Genomic DNA, 19,815 nt, shown 5'->3' with positions numbered 1-19,815 from the left:
TGTATTGGACAAATCAAACCTTCTCATGAACTCATGGGTGATTGCACCGCATAATATGTAATTGGGTTTTGCAACTGCCCGTACTATTGTGCTGGCCTGTGAAAAGCATACAACTGATTTGGACAAAGGTGTGGTCAGTCTACAGGGAGAGATGGTGAAGATGCAGTGTGCAATTCTAATTGTCATGTCTCAATATTAAAATACGGACTTTTCAATTAAACATTGAAACGTGCTTACCTGTGTGAATTCTTTTCCCATTTGTTATAAAACGTCCTAGAAGAAAGCCTATAAAGTGACTTCACTGAACAGTATCTGGAAAACTTCCAGGCAGGACATAAGAGATTATGGAGATATTTTCAGATTTTTACTTAAGAGTTTGAAGCTGTGTGGGAAAGGCAGGAGAACTAACAGGAGAAACTAGAGATGCTTGACAAAACTTACTGCAACTTGGCCCACAATTACTCTAAATTACTTTTATTTTCATCTGCATTCTTCTAAAACCGGAGGCCTGTAACTTGCAGGATATGATCAAAGTAGCTAACCCAGTAGTTCAAACCTCTTCTTTTAAAACAGTTCAGAACCGTGATGCCAAGAGTATGTTGTAAACAGTTGTCCTCTTTCCTTGACTTAGCTGTAGGATGACTTTCATGCTACTTCATAAAGCAGAGACTGGGAATGTTTAGCTTTGAAGTGCATACAGCAAATGTAAGTTCATGCACTGAAGTATCAGATGACATGCTGAACTTCTATTAAGTAAGACATACAAAACCACCCTGTGCAAACCAGCTGCTGTAACAAAAAATACTATGTCACAGGATAGCACTTCAGCATTTTTGTGCAACATTAACTCTATTTTCTGTCTTCAGTTAATTTTGCACCAGTCTTGTTCATTTCTTAACTATACCATCCACCTCCTATATTAGGATCACGGTAAAGACACATGGCCAGAAATCAGCACTACTTTGCATAGTACAGCAAGTTCTCAACAACCCAAGCACAGTGTATGGACCTACTTCACATTCTGTAAAGATGACATGAGTAGAAAGAGCACACTTTATTTCAGGACTATTAATGCTTGCTTGTTCTTACAAGCAAGCAGTGGATGCAATTAAATTGATATCATTCTTCCCCAACTATTGCTTTATTTTTGGCATGTGCCAACTGAAATAATGGTGCAATTTTAGAAATAAGGCTCAGCAGCATGATGCACAGCTGCTTGCAATTTATCTCCAGTGAGACTTCTGTTTAAGACTTAAAAATAGGCAATAGTTTCAGTGTTCAGACTACAACAGGATTTGGCAATCATGTATTCCTCCTCTGTTAGCCTGTTTTACCCAGCCTTCATCCTGTGGTCAGAGTGCTTCTCAGCTCCATATTGCTGTGGTTGGAGAGCTTCTCAGCTGCATCCTTAACAATACATAGAAAATTCCTGATACGTAATTGGCACATGTAAAATACTATATGATGCAACAGCCAAGTTTAAAATGCGGTATAAAGTTTAAAAACTGTATCTATAAAAATTTACAGCTTCTTAGATAGCAGCATAGTGCTGTAAGTGGGGAATGAGTAGATGCAAGATACCGTTCCCTACTTAGGGACCTCCTATTCCTTTCAAAAGTAATCCCATTCTCTTTCAAATTCTTAAATATTTATACTGAAAGGCTGTATTATATAAACACATAAAATTATTTATATATCAGAGTTTCACCTGACCTTTCAGTTTTCTAGTATCCTTTACCTGGTAACAAGTACCAATCATTAGTGCTGTACTTGACAGCACAGTGGATTCTAAAATCTTATCCACGGCAAGATGCTGTAGTAATTTTACTTAAATCGCTTTTTTAGAGTAACATGAGTTTTCAGAGGGCTGCTACAGAGGGAAAGTGTTAAGTGTAGCCATCCTAATATCCTTCCCATTGCAAGTTAAGAGAAAATATTAAATATCTTGCTTATAACCTTTATTCTGCAATAGTGAATAAGGTATTTTTGCATAAGGACAAGTGGCATATTTATAACTGACCAGTTTAGTATGCTGTTTCTAAAAAGAAAAATAAAACCCAAACCCACCTGCTTCAAGATGTTACTTTTTGTGTATGCCTTTCTCTATAGTTTGTCCCTCGGTATTAGAAAGTTATCACAGTTTATAAATCAGCTGGTAATACTTTGTCTTCATTCTATTGGAAGAGATCTTTCTCTTCACTTGAAATAATTACTTGACATCAATCCATTGAAGAGATCACTGAAGCCTTCACCAGCTACACGATTCCAGTCCTTATGTGCAATGTGAAATTTCTCTCAGGGAACACAGATAAAAGCAGTTTACTTTTCAAGACTAGAAAAGTCTGGTCCTCCTTTGCTGTAATTTCCAGAAATTTCTGCCCCGCTGAAGTCAAATCCAGGGTTCTGATGGAGGTAAGAGAAAAGTTTAATTGATGCATTATTCATAATAAAAATATTTAAAAACCGCCAAACTGTTTCTGTTAATACTCTGCTATTGTACCAAGGACATACAGTGATCAACTTGTCATCTGTTTGACATGGCACTGAAATACTTGGAAAATGCATCAGCAAATAAACCTTGAATTGCCACAGTTTGGCTGCATTCTGCTGAAGCGACTTTGTGATGCTGTTCTCAATTTGACAAGCAGTTAGGTCTCCAGTAAAGAAATATTAAGGAAAGTTTAAGAAAAAATTCTGGCTTCTAGTGTCCCTTGAAATTACAATTTGAAAACAGAAGTACCTGTCATGCTGGATAACAAGTCTCATAAATACCGTGTTCCTTGTTGTGGTGTGTAGTGTGCTGATTCAGCTGTTAAGTGGTAAATTGTAATCCTACAACTCTGCAGACACTCACAGAAATAGCTGTGTGCTAAGGGTGTATCAAAACAATTTAAACAATTTTAGCAAAAGGGCAAGGAAAACTTCTACATTATCCAATGTTATAAGCCAACATATTCAAAATAGCTTAATGCTAGAAGTCAGTTGTAAACACAGCTATGTCATAATTCTATATAATAACAAATCATGTGTAGCCTAATTTAAGTGAAAAGTCGTCAGTATTGTGCAACAGTCCTGAAACAGCAGCACCATCCCCTAACCCATCTTAACTTTTCATAAAGCCTTCAGACAGACTACAGACAGAATAACCTCTTGAAAGTACACTGAAGAAGCCTCATGAGCATTCTCTATATATTGAACTACAATATATGCTTCCACAGCACTGGACAACAGAACAATTTTGACCAGCTTTCACGGCCATGACCCTGATGGGCAAACGCAAAATATAAGGCGTAATTCTAGTCCTTTAACTTGCCTCTTTTTGGAATCGCTCCAGTGTAAGTTTCCTTTGCATCTGGTCCTGTACCCAAGGATCAGCAGCATATTCATTTTCTAAGAGAGACGTCCAACAATTTCCAGCATCTCGATTTGTCTTCATTAGAACAATTTGTATCAGCTTCCTATCTTCTGTTAAACAAAAACACACATAAACCAACCATTAAACTCAGTATTACGCACTAGGTTTTGTTGTTGTTTTGGCGAACTTACCATTAAAAAGTACAAGATTTATTTTTTTTTGTGAAGTAATTTAAATTCTTAAAACCAAGAGGGCTCTTGGTAGATAAATATACATTAACAAGAACTGGAAAGGCTGAAGCAAAGATGGCCTGTACAGCCCTTTCTCCCCTTTCTGGCCTGTAATATTCTGAAGCTGTGTTAAGGGATTAAAACACAGTTTGTCAGTACTTCTACTGCAAACATAAACTAACCTTTGAGAGAGGTTCACAACGTATAAAAGATTTAATCAAGTAATATGTATACCTCAGCTAAGGCAATAAAGAAACACTTGAGGTCAGGCTTTACAGAGAAAATACCAATAAAAGCCAGAATAGTTTTAGCACCATATGGAATTCTCATCAATTTATTTAAACACAGACAGTACGCCTATAGACAACATATTGGAAGTACATTTCAAAGGTTACACGCAGGATGTCTGGTTCTACTTCTTTGAATAAATACAGCATTAGCAAGTGTATTTTGAAGATTATTCACATACTGGAAAAGGCTTCATGATGCTTGTTTACACTTCCAGTTTTCATGTTTAAGTTGCTAAATTAGTAATCAATATTTAGAATAAATATTGAATGGAAAACAAAATCCATTGTAAGAGGATTGAGAGGCACACTCCACAAATGTGATTACCAAAAGCCAAAATAATTTGATCACTTTACAATAATTATGATGTAACAATTAGAGCAGCTTTTTTTTTTTTCTCATTAGCTGCAGGTACTTTAGATTTTTAGATTGGTTTTCGATTCTCTTGGACTGTAGGTTTTGTCACCCATCCCAAACCTTGAATGCATATAATATCACCTATTCGAAAACCATAATGCATAAGAGAAGACCCAAGAAAAGCAACAATTACAGAGAGGCATAACTATGTAACTATCAGACCGCATGACTATACTGTAATTGTCAGCTTTAACAAGTGTTTGCAGAAAAACGCCCACTATATGGAAGTGTTTGTAACTCATCGACTACTGGCTTCCAGACACAGCATCTCTAAGGCTTCTGTACTAGCTCAGTTCCTTGGTCTGGACATAGTGGTAGGGTTTTTTACAAGGCTATGTACAGGTAAAACTTCTGCAGCATATTTTGAGACATCCTACTGCACTCATAATGTCCCTTCAGATGGAGGTTATTACCTAATGTCCATGTTCCTTCATCAGTTACTGTTGAGTCAAAAAGTTTACCCTGCAAAAGACACATACAGTATTACAAATCTGGAAAACCTGCTCAGCTTCTAGGCCCCACTGAATTGACAAGTTTTACTCCCAACTTCCCTTCTTGTTTTCTACTGAACATGGGTAGTGCAGTCTGTCCCTGTAAGCACAGACTTGTACGCAGACCATCAAAGAACTATTTTTTGTTACACAATTATTTTTTGTGTACACACAAACAAAACAAAACGCTTTCATTACACAATTTTTTCCTTTTTAATGAAGCATTTACCACACAGTCCCTGTTTCAGTACCTCAGCGCAGTGGAAGGGCTCTTCTCAGAGGGTAATGACCATTGTAATGAGTTGCTATGAAAACGTCAAAGGTAAGGATAGCTACGGTGCCATGAGGTACGTGCCCCATGCCGGGAAGAGCTGCTTGCTCCTGGTTGGAAAGCGAAGCTGCTGCTGACCTGGGTTACTGGCGCTCGGCAGCACCCACACGCTGCCCCAGCACAACCCAAGGCAGGCAAACCCAAGGAATCTGTTGGCTTTGTTTTTCCGATCGTCTTTAAAAGCTCGACAAAACTATTCTGATACATTTCGCTTTTGACGGATCAAAATCTGGGTATTTAAAGAAGAAAATACAACAGACGCGGGCGGGGCACAGAGGCAACTCATCCCCGTCACCCAGCGGGGCCCCGCGGAGCCTCCGCGCCGGACCGGTACCTGAAGCACGTCCTGGCCCCGCACGGACAGCGCGATGTGCTGGCTCTGCAGGTTGCAGCAGATGTCCTTGGCGCGGGTGCCCGGCGGCACCTGCACTTCAATGAACACCTCCTCCAGGGTCTGGTACCAGCGGCCCCAGGGCGTCCCGCAGGGCACCACCCCGCTGCGCTCCTCGAAGGGAGCCGACATGAGGGACGGCACGGAACAGGACGAGACGGGCGTGACGTGACGAAATCACCTCCCCGCCGGGCCGGGCGGGCAGGCCTGCGCATGCGCAGGGCTTAGCCGCCGCTAGCCCCGCCCCCCGGCGCCGCACTAGAACGGCAAGGCGTCTGCTCCGTGCCAGGCGCGCTGATTGGCTGAGAAAGTCAAGGCAGCAGGAGGTGATTGGCTGTCCAGGACGCGTCGCAGTGTCAGTTGTCCCGTTTGAACGCTGAGGCGTTCTGCCGTGCGTGTCATGGCGTCTCGCAGCGCTGCGATCCCGCGCAGCAGCCAGCGCTCCGGTACGTGCTCGGTGGCGGGCGGGGAAGGAGCCTGAGCCGTGGTGCTGGGAGAGGGGAAAAGGAGCTGTGGTTTCGTTGGTGTGTGCTAGTGCTGCCTTTCTTCTCGCTGAGGGGGGAGCTGCTTGGGCCGTGTGTGTGCCCGCACGCATCATAGCGCAGAAGCTAGCAGGGTCCTGGGCTGCACAGCCAGCCACGTGACAAGCAGGTCGAGGGAGAGGATTCTCCCCCTCTACTCTGCTCTCATGAGACCTCGCTTGAGTCCTGTGTGCAGTTCTGGTGTCCTCAGAGTAAGAAGTACATGGAACCGTTGGAGCAGGTCCGAAGGAGGACCACGAGGGTGCTAAGAGTCTCGAGCATCTCTGCTACAGAGACAGACAGAAAATTCGGGCTGTTGAGCCTGGAGAAGAGGGAACCCTTATAGCAGCCCTCCAGTACCAGGAGGGGGCCTACACAGTTATAAGGGACTGTAGCAACTGTAGGCAGCGGGTTGGAGCTAGATGAACTTAAGGTCCTTTCCCACCCAAACCAGTCTATGATTCTATGTATATACGCATATATCGACACGTATTTGTATATATTTATGTAGTAAGCCAGCGACAAAGAGTTTCATAGCCTTCTGATATCATAGTACAAAACTGCAAAAATACAGAACCAGTCACAGTTGAAGTACTGCTACTGAGAGCATTTTATAATGTAGAGGTTTCTCACAATGAGTTTTTGGCTATAGCTGAATGCCTCTGCTACCATCACCCATTCTCATATAAGATGAAGTTGCTCTCCTTTGCAGAAAGCTGGAGCAAGCAGATAAGCATTTATTGGGCTTGAGACCACCTGGCTATAATAATAATAGTGTGAAGAATTTGTAGGCATCTTGGTTTTGTCTGCAGTTTCCCTTAAAATTGTTTAATTTTTAAAAGTATTGGTTTTATAAAGTTTAAGTAATTTGCTACTTTGGAGGAAAAGCTTGGCATTCAAGAACATCTATCCAATCTCATCTAAACTGGAAAATATTTTTTAAAAAACCCACAGTTAAGTCTGAAGTTTGTTTAGTTTATTTTTTAGCCTTTTCACAAGTTAGCATTACGATCCTCCAACTCTTTGGTTTGTTTGTTTTCTTTATGGAAGTTAATGCACTGCTGTCACTAACAAGATGCCTTGCAATATTGTTTATGTAAATTATACTTCCTAATTATCAGTGTAACAAACAAACCTTTTCCCTTACCGCATGCACATATTTCCTTTGTCTTTATGACGGGATGTGAAGAACTGAGAATCCAGTTATTTGTTTGTTTCCCCTTTTTTTAAGTGGATTTTATTTACATGTGTTACTTGCTGCAAAGTTGGAAAATCTGTCATTTACAATTATAATTCTCTGCTGTTTCTGAAAATCTCATTCCTAGCATGTACCCTGCCTCAACAATCCTATGACGTTAAATCTTCAGATGCACTGAAAAATTCTCTGTCCTCTGAAACGTGTCACAGGTTTAGGAACCAGAAAATTAAGTAGCCATAAGAGTTGCACAGAACATAATGGTATAATATCTTTGAATAATTGTTAGTGCTTGCATGCTGCTACTGCTCTGCTCTTGTTTGGAAAATGGTTTATGTTTTAGGGGCTCACTGCCTGCCTTCCAGCTCAAGAGGACAGCTGCTGTAAAAATATGTCTGACTGAATCTTCCAAAACAAGCTTTATATGTGATTTCTCCTAATTAGGGAGACATCTGGGGATCAAATAAATTACTTAACTACCTCATGAACCTTGAATTTAGTGATAACTTCACAGGGGTTTTGTATATAAAATATCCTTCAGTTGAAAACTGACAGCATGGATCTGGATTGGCAGGGGGGTAAAATTTGGCAGAAGCCGCATTCTCAAAACTGTCTGTCATCTGGTAGTGTCTCTCTAAAATCTGTCAAGTGCCTGGATGGCTAATACTGAACTCCCTGACTGCAGTAAGAAGACAGCTGGCATTGGGTTGTAAGGTAGATAGTCTAATAATCGGGTGCCATTCTACCTTTTGTGTAAAAAGGCAATTGACTTTTAGTTTGATTAAATTTCGCTCCCTGTGCATGCATGCCCTCTTCCTTCATCGTTCTTTTCTGCATCCTTCTGCAGGTGACACAAATTTGAGCAATGAGAAGAGTGCACCTACCCCTGTAACTGTCAGGAGGCTCACATCTCTCGGATCAACAGTAAGATTCCTCTGTGGTGTCTGTAGCACTGCTAAATTCTAGCTAAACCTCACTGTGACCGGTTAAATCACTTAGCACCTTTATGCAATCACTATTAACTGAGCAAACTATGAAATTCGTTATTATGCCTGTGCTCCTTAGTAACTAAGTAGGGAAAGTGAAATTGCAGCATCTTTGGGAATTACATGATGATTACTTGGGCCTAAAATGGCTTGTAGTCTTTGGTGTTATGATCTGTTGTTTTTTTTGCCTCTTGCTCACTATATAATGATAGTGTGGCTGTTTCATTTTTGCTTTTTTTTTAAGACTATTGTGGTTTTGTTTCTGCTTTAATATGGACAGGGCAAACTAGAAAGCTAGTGGTGAAAGTTCTTTGTGCAGTGTGTGAGCATAATTATTGTAAGATACATAGCTCAACTAGTTGAAAAAATTGTAACCCTGATTTACTAATTTAGTTTACTAGAACTCTTCACGTAGGATGAAATTCTGTAAACAGATGGTTAAATGATTAAATTGGCTTTTATGGAGGTGCTAATGTCTCAAACTTTCTTAATCTCCTTCCTGGAACAATGATTATGAGCTGTCTGTTCATAGTAATGCTTATCAGAAAGTACAATGATAAAACCCCTCCTAACCTGACAGTTGCCTTCCCTATTTGTGTGAGAGAGGTTAGGTTTTTATTTTGTGCGTGTCTCTTTAATAGTATTGTCTATATGAAGGCATTTAACTGTGGTGTTAAACTGTTTTCTAGCTGCTTACTAGTTTAACCTTTCTAATGCATGTTTTCAAAAGCCATCTAATGTGACTCTGAAGCCTAAAAGAGATGTTCTCCTTATGAAAGAGAAAAAGAAACAGAAGACACTGGAGAAGGAGGTATGAATACATCACGAGTGCAATCCTGTAATATTTCTCATTTACTAAAAAAATACAAGCTGGCAAAAATAGCCTCTTTTTCTTTACAAAACATACAGGTAGTTTGCAAACAGCTTTGTGCAGAGTAGAGATGCTCTGATATGTAGAAAGCATTGGATTTGCTAATACAGTTACATTAATTTCTATTGCTTGTGATCAGCTATGTAGCCAGTCTCTATCTGTTTTTAAAAGAGAATAGAGTCCTATGTTCTCTAACCCCAAAAGGTTCTCTTTTATTTAACAACTGTTTTCTGAGCTTTTTGCTTAGTAATTGACATAATTTTAATGTTTCAGAGGCAGCTGGCTTTTCCTTATCATACTACTGTGTGCTGATACATGCCTTGTGTGTCTGAAATGTCACATTCTGTTTATCCATTCCACAGCCGAAGAGGAGAGTTGGCTTCCGTTGCAACTTGAAGCTAAGACTTCTGAATTTAACATGTACTGACTCAGTAGCATAAAAAGTCAGGTGAAATGCTAGGACTGCAAGTCTGTGCTATATAATATTAGAGAATCATTGAGATTTTGTTATCTCCTTTTCAGTGAATGACAGAGTTAAAGATATATATTCTGAATGAATGTTTATACAGTTTGGATACTCAGTCTATCCAAGAAAACCAGAGGCACAAAGTAATGATGTTATTTGAAAAGAATAATAGTAGGAAACAAAGAAAATGCCTCTTTTGTTTTAGATTCGTGCATTAGTGAGAGAGCGTGGAGAGCAGGATAAAAAACTTCAGGCTCTGGCTGAGGACTTTGTTAAGAATGAAGCAAAGCTGAATGCTGCAGTTCAGGAGAAAACATCTCTCTTGGCAAATGTTGCATGCCTGAAAAAACAGCTTCTGGAACTAAGAAGAACCAATGAACTGCTGAAGTCAAAGGTATTCAAACAAGCAAGCAGACATTTGCTTTGACTTTGTTGTCGTTAAGCTCCCTGGGCAAGAAGAAACTTCGGTTGCTGATCAGCATCTATTTTCATGTGCCTTTCACTAGCAGACAGAGCATGCCTGGTCTGGGATCTTGTGTGCTGCTGTCTAAAGGCAGAGCAGAACCTGCTAACATGCTAACATCCATCCTAGTGATGGGTAGAGATAAGTGTTGTGGGTGGGAGGGGTGTACCTTTAAAGCATTGTGTACGAAACAACTCAGATGAAAGAATTATGCTTACTGTTTTATATTCCTCTAATAAGCTGTCTGAAGATGGCATGCAAAAGAAAATGAGCAGCCTGTGCCTGGAGTTAATGAAGCTCAGAAACCAGAGGGATGCTAAGGAAAAGGTATGGCCATTTGCACAGCACAGGAAGTAATTCTGAGCTGTTCAGGAATAGTCAATGAAGGGCTTGGCACAGAACTGCAGATCATGTGTTGTTTCTGTCCTCAGCTGGTAGTTTCTGTGAAGATAAAGTAGAGAAAGATAAAACACCAAATGTTCTTGATTTTGCTGTTGATGTGCACAGTAAATCTGCATTCAACTAAAGAAGCCTAGAGATGCCTCTGTTATGAGTCTGTTGGTTGCATTACTGGTTTCCTCAAAAAACAGTGGTCCTAAATATAGTTTGAAGCTCTTACATGTGGTTTGTTTTGGTTTTGTTGGGGGGTGGTGGTAGTTTTTACAAATAGCTGGTATCTTTAGAAAGGGATAGTCTGAATTGCATTTAGCATACAACAAGTGCTATCATTAAATTGTAGCTGTGACTTTCTGTCTGTGATTTCTCTTTACCACTGTCTCTTAGACAATGGATTATTTATTTTTTTACGATATCTTTTTGATAGTAATATTTGTTGGGGGTTTTTCTTTGTTTTTCTAAGACTGCACTTGCAAAGCAGGAAGACATGGAAATGAAGCTGCAGGAAGTGCAAAGGAATCTAGAGCATTCACAAGGAAAAATAGCACAGTTGCAAGAAAAACTGTAAGTAGTAAGGAAGGCAAGTGACTGAGGGAAGAAATGATAATTTGTCTAGCTTATGCAACTGTCCTAGCTTACTTGCTTCTGGTAGAATGTGGCTTAGCCTCCCTACTGCAATGAGAAAACCAAATGGAACAAGTATCAAAAGAGGGCAGAATCACATCTTAGAGCCAAAATCAGTTTGTCAGCCAAACTGGATTATGAAAAAAGTATATATTACTATAAGTTGTGATTCAATTATTCATTTCTACTTGCTTATCTGTAAATAAATAGCTTCCAAGTAACTCTGAATTTGTTTAAATACATCCATCATGAAAACTTCCTGGTTTTAGGTCTGCTACTGAGAAAGAGAAAGTTGAAGAAAAGTCAGACACTGAAAAACTTTTGGAATACATCACAGAGCTCAGGTAATAACAAATTGCTCTTGAGTTGGGACTGGGTAAGTTAAGAGGAAGTAAAACTAAGCCTCATTTATGGACTGCTGAATTAGAGCCTTGGCAACAATTCTGTTTAACAGTATTAAAATAGAGGGGGGAAAAGAAATCAAGTATTTTTTCCACACAATGGGAAGGAGTAATAATGTTAGTTATATTTCTAAATGTCTCTGTGCTTTTCTCAGCTAAGCAGTAATATGGAAGAGTTCTGTATCAGGGTCTTGAAATCCTGGTTTTAGCCTGAGTCATTTGTACACAAATCAAGCTGAACCCTTTTCCTCAAAGGTGCTGGCAGTAAAATCTTTTAGCCCTTACTTGTAAAACAATTTACAGCAGGGGGAAATAAACCCCCCAGTCTTAGCTTGCATAGTACTCTGAATTGCATTTACAAATTATGATGAATTATGTATGTATGCGCATCAGCCTGATTCTAAAAATCGCTACTCTAGTGCTCTGTAACTGATTGAAACTCTAATCAGTCTTCACAGTAATGTGTCCCTAGCTCAGAACATGGTAAAAATACAGAATTATTTAAATTTAACTATTTCAGTCTTTGCCTCTCCTTCCCCAGTCAATTTACTCACTAAGATACCTCAGTAACTGCCTCTATATATAAAGACTGCTTATTCTTGTAAAATTGTTTTATGAATGTGTATGCTTTGCTATGAAAACTCAGCTTTGTGAAAACCTGGATATAGCAGTCATCTGTAAATCAATTATGGTAACTAATAATGTTTTAATCAAACCTTTATATTTATGTAATTGTATAAGTTTCTTTAGAACAAAAGATCAATGTTGAGAGAAACTGCTTTTTAATTAACCTGTCATAATGTGCAAAAACTTGTGTCTGGGAATGCAGCGGAAGGCAGTTTTCCTGTTTGAAACCAGCAGTCCTAAATATTTGTTCTTTGTGCTGAAGAGTTAAGTTTTCCAGCGAAATTTAGTGGTAACAAGTACCTGAATTTTCTCCTACAGTAGTGTTGCAGAAACAGTTGAAAAATACAAACTAGATGTTGCCCAGATGGAGGAGACAGTGATACAGAAAGACCAAGATATTGAAATCCTGAGGGCTACCCTCAAAACTAAAGAGGAAGAATCTTTTAAACTGATACAAGAACTTAATGATAGGTTTCAACTGCTTCAACAAGAAAAAGGTAATTGTTACTGTTTCTATGCTGTCAGCACATGTGGTATCACTGACATGTTTTAAAGCATCTCAAATAGGCTTGTTCTAAAATATCAATTTAACTTAACTTAGAACAAATAAGTCTATCTCTCTGAGCTCCAGCTGAAAACAGCTAGGAACCTCTCTAACAATATGGAAACCACCTTGAATCTGACATCTTTTAAGTCTGAATTTGTATTTCTCTGAAGGGTTACTAAGGTATGTAGTACAGAATAAAAACCATTTACATAGTAGAAATGGCTTTAACCTGAAAGGTGAACACAACTTACTCATTCCTTACTCTTCATTGAGGAGCAGTATGATACTGTTTCAATTCACTGTTACAAGCATGTGCACAAGTTTGTTGAGATACTGGAAATGTGTCTAGGATTCCCTTGTCACCTCTTTTTCTATCTCTGCCCCAAAACCAGCAACTCTGCAGCCTGAGACTGGTATGCAGTTCTCTGTACCTGTTGGGTTGTGTGTGCTAGCATTATGTGGAAGAAGCTATGAAGAAATGATTCAGTTGTTTTTCTCCACCTATACTGCTGTTCTGATGAAGGCTTGATCCAAAGATTCCTGCTGTTAAAATAATTTTTAAAGTGGTGTACTTTCAGCTGATTTTTGAGGGTTTCCAGATGGGTTAAAGGTGAGGGTTTGTTTTGTTTGTTTTTGTTTTCTTTTTCCTTGCCTAACGAACTTTAAATCTAGAATGGAAGTATTATAAAGATGTAGTTCTTTGAAGATGGAGAAAGGAATTTGTGCTATATTGACAATTCCTTTATCCAGAGAAAGAATTGTTGGACACCAGAGGAAAATTCCTAAGTATGAGTGCTGAAATAGAGGATCTGAAGAAAAAAGTTTGTTTAGAAGAACAAGAACACCAAAAACTGCTTCAGAAACATGAGGAGATGGTCTCTCAGCTGAAGAAAGAGAAGGTAAATACAGGCTATGAAGTAGTTTAAAAATGCTCTAATCCAAGTGACTGGCACAAAAGGTTCCAATTTTGCCTATATATGAGATTGCTGTATGAATAATGGTCTAACCTATGGAATGTTAAGTGGGTGCCAGCTAGTAGAAACTGTGGTCCAGTAGCTTTAAGAATCATAGCTGGTATGGTGGGTCTTTTGGTTCTTCCTGTAGAATTGACCTTATTCTTATGCTTCAAAATTTGAACGCTGCAAAACAGCTTTTAATATCTGGAAAAGTACTGGTAGCTGTAAAATCTGTGGTACTCTGACATACAGGAGTCATCTGCATCAATGCACCAGAAGTTACTAGAGTTTCAAGATGAGGTAACAAATGAGAGACGTCTTCTTGAAGAAGAGCTGAATGATACCATGAATGAGCTGAATAAATTGCATGCTCAGGAGAAGAAAGCTGAGAAGTTGGTGAAGCGGTTGGAGCAACAAATCAAATCTCAAGCTCTTCAACTTTCACAGATGGAAGTAAAGCTGAAAGGGTTTGTGAAATAAACTTTCTAATCCTAAACATTTGAAAGGAAAAAATATTAATAGTGTAAACAAAGCTGCTAAGCCTAATTCAGGTTTCAGAGACGTGAACAGATCTCGACTTATTTCTTGCTGTTTGTTGATCATTGATAGTGATCAGACCACATAACCATCAATAATTACTTGAATCAGTTTCATACGGTCTTAATTTAGTACAATTTCATCAGTGTGCTGAGACTTGCTTGAAAGGCTGGTACTGTAGTAATACGATGTTGCTGTGAAGGGTAAGCTACATGCATGTCATTGGATGCTTCTACCCTGGAAAAGGCAATGACTAGGAAAGATTTTCAAGCAAGCTTTTTCTTTGTTCACGTATTGAAAGTCCGCTGTTAGGTGTTGAATTTATGCTATACTTACCTTGGGGAAATAAGGCAGGGGAGATGCTTAGTTATATTTGCTGTGAAAATGGTGCTTTATTTCAAGTTGTGGCAGTTTGTCATAATTTACTGCTCTCACTGCAAGCTTTCTGTAACTGATAACAGCATTGTTTAGACATACTTATCTCCAGCATGGAATGATTAACTTCTATTTCAGGAAGAATGCCGAGTTAGAGCAAATCAATGAAATGCACAGCAAAGCTGCTCTGCAAATCCAAGAAGAGCACAGCAATACACTGCGTAAACTTGGAGAGACTGTTGCTGAGTTTGAAAGGTATTTGAGTTTCATTAAATTCTAGGACAGGGATTATCTCTAAGATTTCAATAAAGTTAGCTGTTTATTCATAAGTTGTGGTACTTAACACTGTATATGAGCATTGGTACAGCATTACAGCAGAGGACTTTGGAGTATTTGATGTCATTAAGAAATTTATGCCTTTTGAGTACTAGTCAATGACATACTTGCTGTCTAGTACAGGAAACTGGATGTTTCTTCCAAAGTGTAACCAATTTTATAATACTCTAGTGCTCTTGAATCTCAGTGAGAGCTGTAACTAGTGATGGTCTTCTCCTTGCCTACAGTATCTTGCAAAAAGACGTCCTGTGTAGGCTTGAAACTTGCATTGAATTGTTATTATTTTTCTACAGTTCTTGCAGATCCTTCTTCTCGCAATATTCAGGTTGTGGAAGCATCTAAAAAGTGATGCTGTTATTGCTAAGTATGCAAGGCACCCATGAAGGATCCAGTGGGATACTTGCCAATGCAGGCTGCAGATAGCAGGTCTTTTGGTATTTAAAATAAGCTTCAGATATAGCAGGTCTTTGGTGTTTTACAGTATCTACCAAAATATGAGAATAGCTGTATTGCAGAACTTGTTGCAATATTACTACTTGTGGCTTTATGGAAATGTATTGGATTTTTTTTTTTAACTTTAGGAGATTATAAAATCTGTTATACTTGTTAGCATGAGCTTTTGTAAGGCCTGAAGTCACACAATTTTTCTTATACTAGTTACAAGAAGACAACAGCTGAAGAAATAAGCAGTCTTAAACTGGAGAACACTTCTTTGCAAGAAGAGGTTGTCAACCTAAAAAAAGTAGGCCAAGATCATCTACAGCTACTTCAAGAAGCAGAAAACGTTAAGAACAAAGCAAAAGAAGAATGTGCAAGGTACTAGTCAGATGAACTTTCCTTTAGGCTAAAGAATGCCAACTAGGGCTTGCCTTCCTAACTAGAAGTTAACATGGCGCTCCACTAGATAAAATTGGTATTTGGTGTAAGCTGAAGTTTCCTCCTTTTCCCAGTTTGGAGGGTTGAAAATACTGACAGACAAAATTCATTAAGCTCATATGCATCAGAAAACTGCTCTGTTCTGTGTGTTCCGTCTGTTTCTATACTGTTCTTTTGTAGCACTGTTTGTGCAAACCTTTCATTTCTACTAACAGCTTTTCAGTAGCGGGTAATTGTGTTTTCAGATTAAGGGTAGTGTAAATAATAAATTAAGGGCTGATTAAAGATTGATAATATTTTCCTCAGGATGCTTTTAGACACCCAGACAAAGCTTGCGCTAAAAGAAGCAGAAACAGAGAGAACAAAAGAGTCTTGCCTTGCACAAATGACTAAACTTCAGGAAAAACTGGATAAGCAAACCGAAGATCTGCAAAGAAAACTCGAAATGGAAAGATCAAGGTGGCTTTTCTCAAACTAAGCATGCATACTGGAGCACATAAAAGCTGCAGTGTGAATAACTGCTGAGAGTTAACCATGAACATAATGAAACTCCACTTCTTGCTTTTTAGGAAAACCATAAATGAAGATGTGACCTCTAGCTTAAAAGAAGAGATAAAGACCTGGCGTAATCTGTATGAGGACTTGTATAACAAGACAAAGCCTTTTCAGGTGTGTTACCAAGTAGATGTTTATTAATAACTCTTAACTTAAAACTTGTGCAGCTGTCTTAAGTTTTAGTCTTGAGAAATAGACAAGCTATTGCCTGTTCTAAGGCATTTATCTCACAACCGTTTCCTACTGTCCCTTGAGCTAGCTATTCCCCTTCCCAAAACAGTTTATTTTTGTAGACTTTGGTTCATTAAAAAGCTATGTTTATTTTAAAGATTTCTGAAAGATGCAGTGTGTATTTCAGCAACAACTAGACGCGTTTGAAGCAGAGAAAAATGCACTCTTAAATGAGCATGGTGCTGCCCAAGAAGAACTGAATAAGCTAAGTGATGCATATGCTAAACTACTTGGCCACCAGAACCAGAAGCAAAAAATCAAGCATGTTATGAAGTTGAAGGAAGAGAATGCCCACCTAAAGCAGGTCTGTGAAATGAAAAGTTAGAAATCTGTAAGTTATTAACTTGCTTGATTTGCTTGTTGCTCTAAGTATTTATAGACTCATCCTGCAAACTACTTGTTTTCTGTGAGCATAACATTCTTTGCAAGAGCTAGATTAGAACAAACCACCAGCCTCCAGAAACACTGAGAAAATGTTTTAGTTCTGACTGAATATATGACATGCTTCTGGATCACCAGTGCAAATAACTACCCCTACTTTTAGCTTGGTTGGTTTTTCTTACCTTTTTTGGAGGTTCTAGGCTTAGTAAGCCACCTACTGAAAGCATTGCCTGAAAGTTTCAGGCTACCATAGTGCTTAGTGATCTTATACAGCAGTTATACAGTGGTGCTGGTTTCTCTAACACCTGTATATTTGTTTTTTTTTTTAATGCTACTAATGATGTGTATGTATGTTTGTGTTTAGCATTAGTCAGAAGGTCTATTTCAGTAAATGAGGAAGCAGGCTTTTCCTTGTTCTCAATCTAATTTCCAAGTATTATGTTTTCTTTAGGATGTCTCAAAACTGCGTGCATTGCTAGCCAAAGAAAAGCAAAGCAACAGAGATCTTCAGGAACAAGTGCATGCAATTCAGGGCGTTCGGCGTTTTGATCCTTCTAAAGCTTTCCAGCATGATAGCAAGGAAAATATTCCTCCAAAAACTCCTTTTAGAGAAGGTAAGCTTAGACATTTATGTAACTATGTCTTTGTACCTCTTAAGTTTAACCGAAGAAAGTACAACAGTCTTGCATAGTCTGCTGCCTTTGGGGGAGGAAGGAGAATGGCATCTCAGGTTTCACAGCAGATGGCAGAGGCCTGCCTCAGCAGGGCACTCCCAGTGCCCCAGGTTTGCTATTGTGATTTTCAGCCCAGTTTCTCACAACCCTGCCTGAGCAAGTGGTATGTGGTGTCAGTTTTTCTTCTGTCATACAGCTTAATGTTACTGCTAGTCAGGTGTTGGGCAGTGTCTCCTGCACAAGTGCTGGGGTAACAGTGGCTTGCCTGGAGCTCTGGAGCTCTTTAGCTGCTACCCAGCAGAACCTTACACTACTGTAGGTGCAAACGGCTGGCAGATGAACGTGGAGTTAGAGGGAAAGATGCCAAGAGCCCAGGGGGCACAAAGGAAAGCAGTGGAGGAGAGTGTGGGAGGGAAGAGATCTCAACCAGACCTTCATTACAGTGTATTCCAGGGTCTGAAGTTCTGGCTTGCCTGGTGTATGAAGTGTCTCCTGGGGGGGGGGGGGGGGAGGAAGGCACTACAAATAATTACTCTATGGGGTTTTGACTATTGCTCCCACCACTGCCTTTGTAATGTTCTTCCATTGCAGGTAATAGAAACAAAATTTAGTCTCTTGGTACCAAGAAAAATACCGTAAGTCACCAATAAATTCCCTCATGTACTACAGAAGACTTCAACAGACTACTGTTCAAGGTGAACCTGGATGCAGTGTATAATACAACTTCATGGGAGTACTACAGAAATGGTCTAAACCTATACATTTTTCAAAAAAATATGCTTGGTTATACTATTATTGAGAAGCCCTGAGCATACAGGTAACTTATGTTCCAGGTGCCTGGTAACATCATTGTGCTCTTTAACTCACCAATTCATGTTTTTGTGTGCTGGAGCTGCTTAGCTTGGTTTTGACAGAGAAACTTAAGAAGAGGTGAGTGAATAAGCACTTAAGAGCAAGTATGATGCATTAAATTTAGTGTCATGAATTATGGGGTTTTTTTTTATTCTATCTCATGGTTTTATAATGTTTGTTATTTATGGTTGTTTTAATACCAGTGACAGCAATGCTGCCAGGAGACACTTTCTTCTCTGTGGCGCACATAATACAGAACCAGTGTAGAAAACTGGGCTGTACAGTTTTGATATTCTTAATGGGATCTATGTTCAGGACATGCTAATTTCAGTCCTGGGGCTGGATACTGCAGCTGTTCTTGATCTTCAGAAGAGGATTTGGTGCTCAAACTCAAATTGACTGCATTTAGGTAAATGTTAGCATACTGATGCCAAGATTAGTGTCTTCAGAGAAATGTCTGTTCCATGAATGCTGAGCTGACTGGAATCCCACAGTCATAAATTTGTAGTTGTTGTAATTGATCAATGCTACCTGAAGGGGAATAACAATGGAACTTGTCTTAATGGGGTGGGAGGATCCCTGCTGTGTAGACACGTTTATTGTACAGACCTGAATTTTGGCAATGTGGGAAGAATCTGTTTGCATCTAAAATCTAAGAATGTTTCAGCACAATAAAAATTTTAAATTAAAGACTTTGTTTATTTCCCTCACAAACTGAGGATAAAACTCAAATTACAGTGTAATTGACTTAATATTCTTCGTTCTAGTCTTAAATCTTCGTAATAAAGCCAACTGTCAGTCTTGGCTCAAAGACTTGCGTAATCTGCAATCCTACAGAAATTTAGTGGATCTGTACAATACATACAACCTGCAATTCCCTTATCCACTCATTTCCTGTGAGTTTCTCTTAATACACAAGTACTGGTGCTCAAGTGAAATGTGGAACTCTGTGTTCTTGCTATTGTACCTACTAATACCCTGCACATGGGTGGTGCAGTGAGGCAGTACACAAAGCTTGATGTGTTGGAGATACTGCCATTTATACTGACATTATGGGCTTACAAAGGATTGATAACACATGGGAAATGAGGTACCAAAAACATGTATTAAGTCCAGGGAAAGAAATTGCTAGGTTTTGTCTGTTATTGCCATTGTTCTGTGTGTGCTGGATTACTTGAGCAAGGATGAGGATTAATGTAAGGTGCTTGAATTGAGAAATACTTAGTGTTCAATTTAGCAGCTTGCCTGAAGTGTTGAAAAGTGTATTTTAGTAAGATCTCTGAAAGAATTTAATGCTGGAGTTCTCTCTCCTTATGGGGAAAAGTATGGAAGTTCTCTTGTCTGAAAGATGAGATGGAGTAAAAGAAAACTGTAGAGTTAAAGTGCATTAGCCTGTCTCACTGGATGAGAACATGGTTGTATTGGAAACCCTGATGTTACAT

The 19,815-nt window shown here is 39.1% G+C and overlaps 2 protein-coding genes across 2 annotated transcripts; one reads left to right on the top strand and one right to left on the bottom strand.

Annotated features, from left to right (window-relative positions):
* Positions 1-1,943: 1,943 nt before the first annotated feature.
* NUDCD2 (NudC domain containing 2) lies at positions 1,944-5,660 on the bottom strand. The gene is made up of 4 exons (XM_061456565.1): positions 5,447-5,660; positions 4,704-4,752; positions 3,314-3,465; positions 1,944-2,403 (listed from the first exon to the last, which is right to left on the bottom strand). The coding sequence occupies exons 1-4, from the start codon at positions 5,633-5,635 to the stop codon at positions 2,320-2,322; spliced, it is 474 nt and encodes a 157-aa protein (XP_061312549.1). The 5' UTR covers positions 5,636-5,660; the 3' UTR covers positions 1,944-2,319.
* A 243-nt stretch (positions 5,661-5,903) lies between these two features.
* Positions 5,904-18,266, top strand: HMMR (hyaluronan mediated motility receptor). The gene is made up of 18 exons (XM_061456566.1): positions 5,904-5,949; positions 7,350-7,448; positions 8,067-8,143; positions 8,936-9,016; positions 9,748-9,936; positions 10,246-10,332; positions 10,865-10,965; positions 11,295-11,369; positions 12,372-12,550; positions 13,351-13,499; positions 13,809-14,023; positions 14,607-14,723; positions 15,462-15,620; positions 15,987-16,139; positions 16,250-16,349; positions 16,594-16,770; positions 17,299-17,461; positions 18,113-18,266. Exons 1-18 carry the CDS (start codon positions 5,904-5,906, stop codon positions 18,130-18,132), a joined length of 2,187 nt encoding a protein of 728 aa, XP_061312550.1. The 3' UTR covers positions 18,133-18,266.
* The last annotated feature ends 1,549 nt before the right edge of the window (positions 18,267-19,815 follow it).

Source organism: Pezoporus flaviventris, unplaced genomic scaffold, assembly GCF_033815535.1.
Source record: "Pezoporus flaviventris isolate CSIRO_AGI_PZ_B2104156 unplaced genomic scaffold, CSIRO_AGI_Pfla_v1 ptg000023l, whole genome shotgun sequence".
Classification (NCBI taxonomy): domain Eukaryota; kingdom Metazoa; phylum Chordata; class Aves; order Psittaciformes; family Psittacidae; genus Pezoporus; species Pezoporus flaviventris.
This window is presented reverse-complemented; position numbering and strand designations above follow the sequence as displayed.